At 40.9% G+C, this 10,283-nt stretch overlaps 1 protein-coding gene across 4 annotated transcripts in view; it reads right to left on the reverse strand.

Moving 5' to 3' along the window:
- cbfb (core-binding factor subunit beta) overlaps positions 1–8,938 on the reverse strand; it is a 47,936-nt gene extending 38,998 nt beyond the window's left edge. For 2 of the 4 annotated variants that reach the window (XM_071203462.1, XM_034084966.2), the window contains exons 1-3: positions 8,511–8,938; positions 7,877–7,963; positions 1,509–1,625 (exon numbers count right to left, since the gene is read on the reverse strand). In XM_071203462.1, coding sequence (XP_071059563.1) covers positions 1,509–1,625; positions 7,877–7,963; positions 8,511–8,588 — 282 coding nt within the window. In that variant the 5' untranslated portion in view covers positions 8,589–8,938. The remainder of the gene's footprint in view (positions 1–1,508; positions 1,626–7,876; positions 7,964–8,510) is intronic. The other 2 variants (XM_034084968.2, XM_034084967.2) reach the window with 1 other exon arrangement.
- Between the last annotated feature and the right edge of the window lie 1,345 nt (positions 8,939–10,283).

A 10,283-nucleotide genomic window follows, 5' to 3' on the forward strand; every position in this document is an offset into this window, starting at 1 on the left:
GCTTCCAAAAATGCAGTTCGGCTAAAAGTGACGTCACCCCATTCAAAGTGAATGGGCAGAAGCGTTGGAAGCTTCAACGCACGCCGCTGTGTGGACGGGCCGTAACAGAACCACTTTGAAACTGCTTTACATTGACGACTCCGAACCTTATTAAAACTTCATAGTTCTGTGAGCACCATTGAGGTGACAAAGAAGAAAGTATCATGTTACACACACACAAACACACACGTACATGCATACTTCTCACTGGCTGCCACTGCACCGTAAAAATATTGTGCTACCAAAAAAGCCCATACACACAAACACACATACCTTTCCCAACCATCGTGGCACTTGTGTTAAATAATTAACGGTGTGAGATTAGTCCGTCAGCCTTGGGGCATGGAGGTCCATCGATTCCCCAGAATGCATTTTTAATGAGCCGCCAGCCGGCATTCATTTCAGCTGGCCAGTGTCACACACACACACACACACACACCACACACACACACACACACACACACACACGCACGCACGCACGCACGCACGCACACACGTCCAGGCTTAGCGCCAGGGGAGACAATTAACATATACATAAACACAACAGCAGCAGCACCACTGCACTGTTCAGTGGATATCACCTTGACAACAACTTCAGACCATCTTCTGAGCTCTTTAAGTTGTTTAACTTTGATCTTGATTAAGAACAAGCAACTTACCAAGAAGCTCAGCAGGGATTTCACCAGTGTGATTGGGATCACCATATGTCAGAGTATGTTTGATGGATAATAGGAGACAACGAAGAGACCAGAAATGACCTAGCATGTGTACTGGGACCAATCTCTGGGGCTGAACAAAGTAGCTTTTGTGGAAGTGCCAAAAAACAAAGTTTCCATTTAAGGGTTGGCTCCAAAAAGGATCAATCTACGACTATTATGTAAAAATATCCCATTTAACAACAATAAACGTGCACTAACAAACATCTATTTAACACCAGTGAGATGGATCCCTCGTCTGTCGCTATCCACATGGTCTCTTTTCTTTTCCCTTCTTTATTGTTAAGTTTCTCTAAACTCTAAATGTGATTGATGTGTCTACAACGTGGAACAAAAATATAGATAATTCCTCAGTTCTTGACAACTGTAAATATAATACACTTTGTATTACTCATCTGTTTGTTTGAATTGGAATAAGGCTTAAAGTGAACAAACACATTGACATGTTCATGAGGTCGAAACTCAACATGGGTATTTATAAATTCACATTAGGTTTTTTGTCTCCATTAGGCGGGTGGAAATTCATTTTCATCTCATAACATGAAAGAGGAAAAGAGAGCCAAAGAACAGACAAAGATATATGTGTTTCTTCAAATGCTGTCATGTGTTCAAACAAAGGATGAATCAAGCACACATGACTAAAGCCATGAGCAAAACAGCAAAGACATTTTCAAGTCCAACCTCTCTGCTGCAACTCAGACCATAGGACCATTGCAAAAGGTGATGTGTGTGCTTATCTTGCACTTGTCCTACCTTTCCCGTCTCTCTCTCGAAGTCAACATACTCCCTCGCAGGAACCTGCCTCTGATCTCCGAGCAGGTTGGCTGCAAAGAACTGTAGAGAGAGGTTTGTACCTGTAGCTACAAAGGCCTGGAGAGGGAGAGAGAAAATAATATCAGTAAAAAGGACAGTAAAGAGCAGTTTCCAGAAAAGCTGCATTAGTGATATATGACCGTTATGGGGCAGAACGATTCAAATATAAACTCAAACACAGCCTGATATACTATTTGCTTTTTAAGGTATTTTGGCGGATGTCTTGAAAGTCACTTTCATTACACTATCATTTTAGATCTGCGTTGGTGTGTTAGGCTCTCGTCATCTCACGCCTTGACGACTGCAACTCCCTCCTGGCTGGTCGACCTGCAAACGCCACCCGACCTCTACTTTGCTCCCTTCACTGGCTGCTTCAAGACACTGCTACTGTGAAGGGATCAGCCCCTTCCTACATCCAGGCCTTGGTTCAACCACACGTGCACTTCACTCTGCTTCAGCCGATCTGCATGCTACTCAATCACTGCTAGTGGGACCCAGGTACCCTTCAAAATCCCGCCTGTTTGCTATCCTGGCTCCTAAATGGTGGAATGAGCTCCGCAGGACAGCAGAAACTAGGCCTTGTAACTAATTCACCACACTAACAACGGTATGACTTGAAGTGAATATATCTGCTCTTTCCTTGTTGTTCGGAGTTTGAATCTTTATGGTTATTGCACTTATTCTGAGTGGCTTTGGATAGAAGCGTCGGCCAAATAAAATGTATCCACCAAAGTCTCTTCAGCTGCTTGGACCGTGGACCTTTAGCTCTTGCTCTTGTATTGTGCTCAGACACAGATGCTCTGCTTATGGTTGCTGATGAGAGCTTTGAGAGTGAAACACAGTCCATGCACAGTTGGAGAACCGATGGGCGGGAAAGCGGCAGAGTGAGGCGTGATGTATTGGGTTCAGCGCTATGAATCACTCTCTATACTGTACATGAATGTCAAACTCAGTTATATAAGAAGGAATATTACGCAGCCATTTTTTGTTTTTTTAACATTATTTTAAGGGCTAGTTTTCAGTTTAATTAACCTGCTGATTATTTTCTAAATTGTTTAGTTCACAAAATCTTAGTTGATCAACACTTTTTATTGTTTCAATTATAACCAAATCATTTTCTCTTTTTTAAAATGGCTCAAATTATGCATTTTATATAATAGTTTTTGGGATAAGAAAACGCAAAGAATAAACACATCGCTGAGTTTCTTTGCCATCACCTTTTTGTAATATATTTTTTGCCAGGATTAATATTTTAACTTCTCCATGCCAAGTTTCCAAATATTTTTGCAGAAATCAGTGGTAGAGTACATTTCAATGTTTTATTCGCGTCTAAGACTGGGAGAGTTAAACATTTTGTCGATCAAAGTTGTTATTTCTCTCCTTTCTTTAACCCTTCAATTTTTCCTCTCTCTTGTTCTGACCATGAAATTACCACTTCCTTCTCAAACAGAGTGCAACAACACTGTCATGCTCCCCACACACACACACACACACACACACACACACACACACACACACACACACACACACACACACACACACACACACACACACACACACACACACACACACACACACACACACACACACACACACACACACACACACACACACACACACACACACACACACACACACACACACACACACACACACACACACACACACACACACACACACAGCTTTCCTCGGTAAATAAAATGGCTTCTTGCTCTAATGGGAGGCATTTCCATTAAGATAAACACACACACACAAACACACACACACTTAGAGAAAAACAAATAAAATGAAAATCAATAGAATACATTGCCCTGTTGCAGTCAGAAGGCAATGAATTACATCGAGGCAGAAAATCAAGTTAGAAATGTCTGTTTTGTATGCGCATCTGTGTGTGTGTGTGTGTGTGTGTGTGTGTGTGTGTGTGTGTGTGTGTGTGTGTGTGTGTGTGTGTGTGTTGTGTTGTGCTGTGCTAAAACGGATCAATACTAATGACATTAGGGCTGCGACTAAGCTGGAAGCATATGAATTATGCACCCTGTCAAATCTGTGAGAGAACAAGAGAAAGGGAATGAAAGAGAATAAGGACAAAACAATGGAGAGTGGAAGAACGGGAAATAAAGGAGGAAAAAGCTTGACAATGTGTGTACATGGACACACACAAAGAGAAAAGTCGCTCACACACACTCACGGAAACAAGAGCTCAAAGAACACAGAGTCATCATTTTGTGCTGTATTTGAAGTATTGGATTACAACCATCTGATACTCATTTGCTGCCTTCTACTGCTGGGAGGGGGGGAGAGGGGAAGAGCGGCAGAGACACGAGAGAGATGGAAGGAAACTGACAGACAAAGGAGGATAAAGCATGGGGGAGAAATGAAGGAAATTAGAAATAGGGACAGAAATGGAGGGAAAAAGAGCGAGCGTGGTAAAAGCAGCAGATTGTGAAGTGAAAACGAGAGAGAGAGAGAGAGAGAGAGAGAGAGAGAGAGAGAGAGAGAGAGAGAGAGAGAGAGAGAGGAAATAACTTTGAGGTATGGAATTGAGACAAAGAATAAGGGGCAAGGGGAAAGAGTAGTGAACAGAGAAAGAGGGAGATGGTGTAAGAGAGGAGGGCGAGACCAGGGCAGCATGGGAATCAATAGTAGTTTGGAAAAGCAACTCATCTCTAATGAGCTGAAGATAATTGACTTTGAATTATTGTTCCATTTATCAGATCAATCTTGAACAGTTAGAGTCATCCTGTGATTACAGCTACACGTGTGTGTGTGTGTGTGTGTGTGTGTGTGTGTGTGTGTGTGTGTGTGTGTGTGTGTGTGTGTGTGTGTGTGTGTGTGTGTGTGTGTGTGTGTGTGTGGTGTGGGTGTGGGTGTGTGCCTGCGTGCGTGCGTGCGCTTGCGTGCATGCGTGATGTGTGTGTGTGTGTGTGTGTGCGAACATTGGGGAGATTCCTAATAATAAAAAGGAATAAGGCAAAAAAACGTTTTATTTTTTACAATATTGTATCCTATTTTAAAACATTCAGAATGCAGAGTTATTATTTATTTTAGCCAAAAAAATTCCCTTAGTCAATAATAAAAACGCTGTAGAGAAAACCATGAAATGTAAAATAATTAAAATTGTAATAACTTATTACTACTTCCATTTAAAATGATGTCCATTCTCAGTGCATGTACACGAGAGACTGTATACAGTCCCTTTTGAAACATGGCTTCCAGACTAGTTGTGATGTGATGACATACACATCTTTAAGTGACCTAAGGCCGCTGTAAAATTGTCGAACAAGTTTGATATCTATCTAAACAACGGACCAGACTGGTATACAGAATTGTACCACAAGGTGTCCCACTTCATTCAATGGCACGTCGACCAACAATTGGTGGAGCGGCGTGTCGCTAAAATAAGAATAGATGGTCGAGCTTTATGGTCAGTCCACCTTAAGCGAGCCAGGCTGTGGTCGCTAGCTTCAGGGCTAACCACCTTCAGGGCTAACCACCCTCACTATTAACAGCAGGTGGAAACCAAAGTACGGGAGTTTAGCTTAGGTCATGAGTAGCTGAAGCATTTATTAACCATCAAATGTACAGACGGGCCACCAGGCTGTCACCAAATGCTGTCTTGCCTCATCACTCCAAAAAGTACATGAACACGATGTCTTCTTCTCTCCCAACTCTAATGAAATGTGACCACCGTCATGTTGCCGGCCTCGGCTTGGCAGAAAAGCAGGCCAACGCCTGGCATGTCAGACACTAGCGCCTTTGTTAGTTTGTTAATAGACAAACATTATATATTTGTAATCATGTTTTCATATTGCATGTTACTACTGCAATACAAGTTGCATTAAAGCACTATGACACTTTCTGCATGTTGTCAATGTAGGATACTTTTTTATTTGCCAAAACGTGTCATAATGAAAACTGCGGGGTCAGCCGTTTGCATAAAATTAAACTGTTAGAGCTAATAGCGGACCTGGTATGCAAAAGCGGAAACCCCCAACTTTAGGTTTACTCTGAGAAAACGTTCCCTCTTTAGAAGGTGAATGTCAAAACGGTCTTTAGGTGTCAAAATCTGCATATGCATCTTTAAGCATCCATGTGAAGAAACGACAAACAAAACACTGTATTGACTGAGGAAGGATGTTAAACATTAACAATTCAGTTTTATACTAAATGGTATTCATTTTTTACAGTTTTTTGTTTTCTGCGCCGTTTCCTCTAAAAAAAGTCTTTGACAGCACGTTCGGGTCTCATTGTGCCGGGTAGTCGTTCACACTGACCATGAAAATAGCAGGCGTCTGGCCGATAGATAAATCAGCAACATGATTTCACAGCTGCCATCAAACCGGTTAAACCGGGGCCATCAATTTTCACAGAAGAGGCTTATAATACAGTGAGGACAGACAGACGGACGGACGCATCATGGCCCACTAAAATATGGTAAATCTAGATGTGCCCCCCCCCCCCCTCCTGGGATGATGACAGCATGTTTGGGAAAATACCTCGAGGATGACTAAGACAGTAGAAGTCGCCCCCATGTTTGTGTCGTTAGCCTGAAGGCTCTACGCTTCACTTCGATAGAAAGATCTTAGCAGGCCACACAGAGTAATTAAATAATGTGATTGTAAACAAGTCCCATCTTGCTCTTAAGTTATAAACTGCACATCAAAATGCTACACACTGATTTTTTAAGAAGACAAAAAAGGTCACATGGGTTCACTTGGAGGAAATAAAGCTCACCACTGCAGAGAATTAGTGGAGACAGAAAGACATGCAGACGTGTTGAAGTCGACATGTATCCCCTGGCAGAACTTACTCTGCAAATGAATGATGAGCTTGTAAAATATGATGCATTGTTATCCAGTAAACAATCTATAAATGATGCTAACGTGTGCATGAGTATTAATAAACCAGAAGTACAATATAAAAAAATACAATTCTGACAGAGACCATTTGCCTGCATAACCTACTGCGTATTGTTTTATTTATCTTTTTGATAGATTTTGAAAACATGACTTTAACTTGTAATGAATCATATTTTAAACAGTAGTTTTCACATTGGATAAAAGAGCTCACATCAGCTCATTTGCTTTTTGAAAGCTTCAAATTGAAAATGTGATCCGAGGCAAATCGAAGACGCGGCTAGAGAAGTGTGGTCTGGAAACGGAGGGAGACACTTTGCCACAAACTATCTCTCACTGCAACAACTATGTGATGGCTGCCCCTCTATGGATGAAAGCAAAGAGAAACACTGCAGGTTTCTAATCCAACACTACACCACATCTAGCGACAAAATCACAGCAAAAACAGCTTGAGTCCAAACAAAGATAGGACTATGACAAATTATTATTTTCAATATTGATTCATCTGCAATTATTTCAATCAATAAAAGTGAAAAAGATGCCTGTCACAACTTCAAACCTGATGTGATATCTTATTTAGGTTTTGTTTTTTTAAACTAACAGCTCAAATAAATTCAGTTTACAATCACATTACACAAAGAAAAGCAGCTTATCTTCGCAATTGAGAAGCTGAAACGTGATATCTATGCAAGAATAGGATCAATTTAAAATCAAAATATTTGCAACTTGATTCAGTGTTTCAGCTCCAAACAAAAATCACGCATTTAAGGGATAGCAGTATTTATAGGGCTAAATTGCATTTGTAAGCATGCAGAAAGGTGTTGTCTTGTATCTTCCTGTTCACTAACTGTCTATTGCAAATTAGACATGACAGGTAATGTTTATGTTACGGTGCACAATTTTAGGCACAAAATTACAGCCCTAGGAGTGTTGTAAACCATAAAGTGCCTGTTTGTTAACATGTGCTAATGTGTGCTGAGGCGATGATGGCAGCCACATAACGTAGAGGAAAGAAGTCTGGGTCTGCATGTCTGATAGCACGTCTCCTTCCTCGTGAAGCACACACACACACACACACACACACACACACACACACACACACACACACACACACACACACACACACACACACACACACACACACACACACACACACACACACACACACACACACACACACACACACACACACACACACACACACACACACACACACACACACACACACACACACACAGTGTACAATGTATACTGTACGCTGCTGCACATAGTGTTCTCATAATAAGAGTTAATGTGTATTTTACATTGTGGACCGCCAGATTCATAATTGCTGTTGAAGATGGTTATTTCATTTCATGAGTTGTGCCAGTGTGTTTTTACTTTATGTAATTTTCCGATTGTTTTCAAAGTGTATACAAAAAAAGAAAATGATACATTTAGTTTTCTACTCACTATTTCTGATCGTCCATCCCTGCTAGCGTTCTGGAAGCGAGCTTGTCTCTCCTCATGGGGCCGGTCCCTGAACCCAGTGTATTTAATCTACAAAGAGAAGAGAAAACAAACCATAAACAACCAATACATTTATTTTTAGTCTACTTCAGGTGTTTGATTTTGGCTAGAAAACACTCCAAATAGATAGGGGATATTTGGCCTTGAATGACGATGCTCATTGCCATCAGTAGGCTGCAGTTTACAGATAAGCCACAGGAATTTTGATTTAAGGCAAAAGGCACCATTCTTTGTCTCTGCTCTTCTTTAAAAAGATCTGTCCAATTGTATGATGAGAGGATTTAAAAAAAAATGGCTTTATTATTTTTGAGTATATACACAATGAAAGAATATAAGATTAATAAGTGAAAAAGTCAAACAGAAATCTACTTCATAATGTCAGATGGAGACTTATTGCATTGTTTGAATTAAACAATTCTGCTTTTGGGATTTTCTTCAACTGTAGATGTTGTAGCACTGAAGCAATGAATTGAAATATATGTATAAAACATAAAATAAGTCGACAAGCCAGCATGCCTCTTCTAGGTCTGTATTTCCGCCGTCTAGAATGGACCCAGTGTAGGAGAAACGGACTCACCTCACACTCCCTGCTCAACTTGCGGAAAAACTCCTCATTCTCAAACTTGCTCCTCTGGTCCGGGACTACCCGTGGCATCTTCACCAACACTTTCTCTTCAGTTTCAGCCAAATCTCTTTTTATTATCCCGCACAGTAAAACTTCAGCTGCTCGTCTTGCCGTCCGTCCCTCATTCACTTCTCTTCCGTGTTTTTGTGTTCCTTGTCTGTGCAGCAATGTGCTCTCTTGCTGCTGCTCTTATTATGATGGTCTGGGTCGTTCTGCGGCTCCTGAGCGCTCCGTGGTCGCCTCTGGCTCCAAGTGGCTCTTTCTGAGTGACCCAGCGCGAGAGACAAAGCTCAGTTTCACCGTGTGGCTCTGTCTCCTCTCCCTCCCTCTCTTCCTCTATGTCTCTCCACCTCTCTCTCTTCACGAGCGTGTGATCCCAAGTGGCAACGACGCGCGCGCTCTCTCTCTCTCTCTCCTCTACCTGCAAATTTCAAGTGCCCTCTCCACCTTGGCCTGTCGATTATTACGCAATCATTGTGACACTAATAGACCTAATGCATGAATACATATAGTCCATAAAGTGACGTATTACATTAAACAAACAAATGGCACAGATATGTTTGTTCTTTGTTGGCAGCTTTTATTTATTAAGTCTAAATAAAGACTATTAAGTCATTAAGACATTAAGTATAAAGTTGCAGCCAACAAACAAATATATGTTCACGTAATTTAGCTAATGAAAATGACTCTTAATTATGGCTAAAACTTAATGAAAAGAAATTGCACAAACAATAAAATACAACGTAACACCATACAATAGTTTTGCTCCAGTTCATGTTTCCAGCTGTTGTTGATATGGCAACTAATCTCTGTAATCTCTTTTTTATGTCACACTTTGTAACACTTCAGAGGCTCGTTTTAACACAGAGCTGCTAAAACTCAAAATTTCGACAATTCCTAAAGTACGTGAAGGCATCAATAGTCTACTTCCTGGCTCCGTCGAGTCGCTCTTGTGACTGTACACCCTAAATACCGCCCCCTCCCCCCCATTCACAATAATAATACTACTACACACGTTACTCGGGGCTGCCACTGCGCATGCGTGACACGGACCGCAGAAACTTTATGGGATCCTTATGTGAGGAGTGAAGGAAAGAGGGGAGAGCGTGAAGAGGAGGGGGAGGAAAGACTGTGTTGGTGTTTCAATGATCAACTAAATCCTGCAGTAATCCTAAAAATCCTCCAGAGTGTGGAGATTTGGAGAAGAGGATGTTGTGTAAATATAGGAATGTATCAAGTAGATTGTGTTAGTGTTGTAATACATTTATGAGACATTTGGTTTTTATTTTTTAAGAAATATTGTTAGTAATTAAATAAACTCCATCCTGCCATTTTGGAAATGTAAATGGTTTTATTGTCTGTTTTAAAAACTTTCCAGGATATTTTACCCCAGGACATTGAACTCCATTTCTGGTTTACATCTGACAAAACTCACTGCCAACCATTTCATAGGCCTTGCGATGTTTAAAGGAATGTGCTAGCTACATTATATAAATAAATTCCATCCCTTACACATGTGTTAGTATACTATTGTACTTTGGGTAGTAGGATCTACAATTTCTTCAAATCGTTAGACTTGGTTCTGGTTCGGTCTCAAGTGGTGCTCTTGCAAAGTGTATCTGTTAAATGCTTTGTTTTTCCCCAGCCAGGGTTTCCCAGCATTAAAACTGCAGACAGACACAGTTAGAAACTGGCTTAAGCATGAAGCAAATAAAGAGCAAGATA

This window comes from Pseudochaenichthys georgianus, chromosome 6 (assembly GCF_902827115.2).
Source record: "Pseudochaenichthys georgianus chromosome 6, fPseGeo1.2, whole genome shotgun sequence".
In the NCBI taxonomy this organism is placed as follows: domain Eukaryota; kingdom Metazoa; phylum Chordata; class Actinopteri; order Perciformes; family Channichthyidae; genus Pseudochaenichthys; species Pseudochaenichthys georgianus.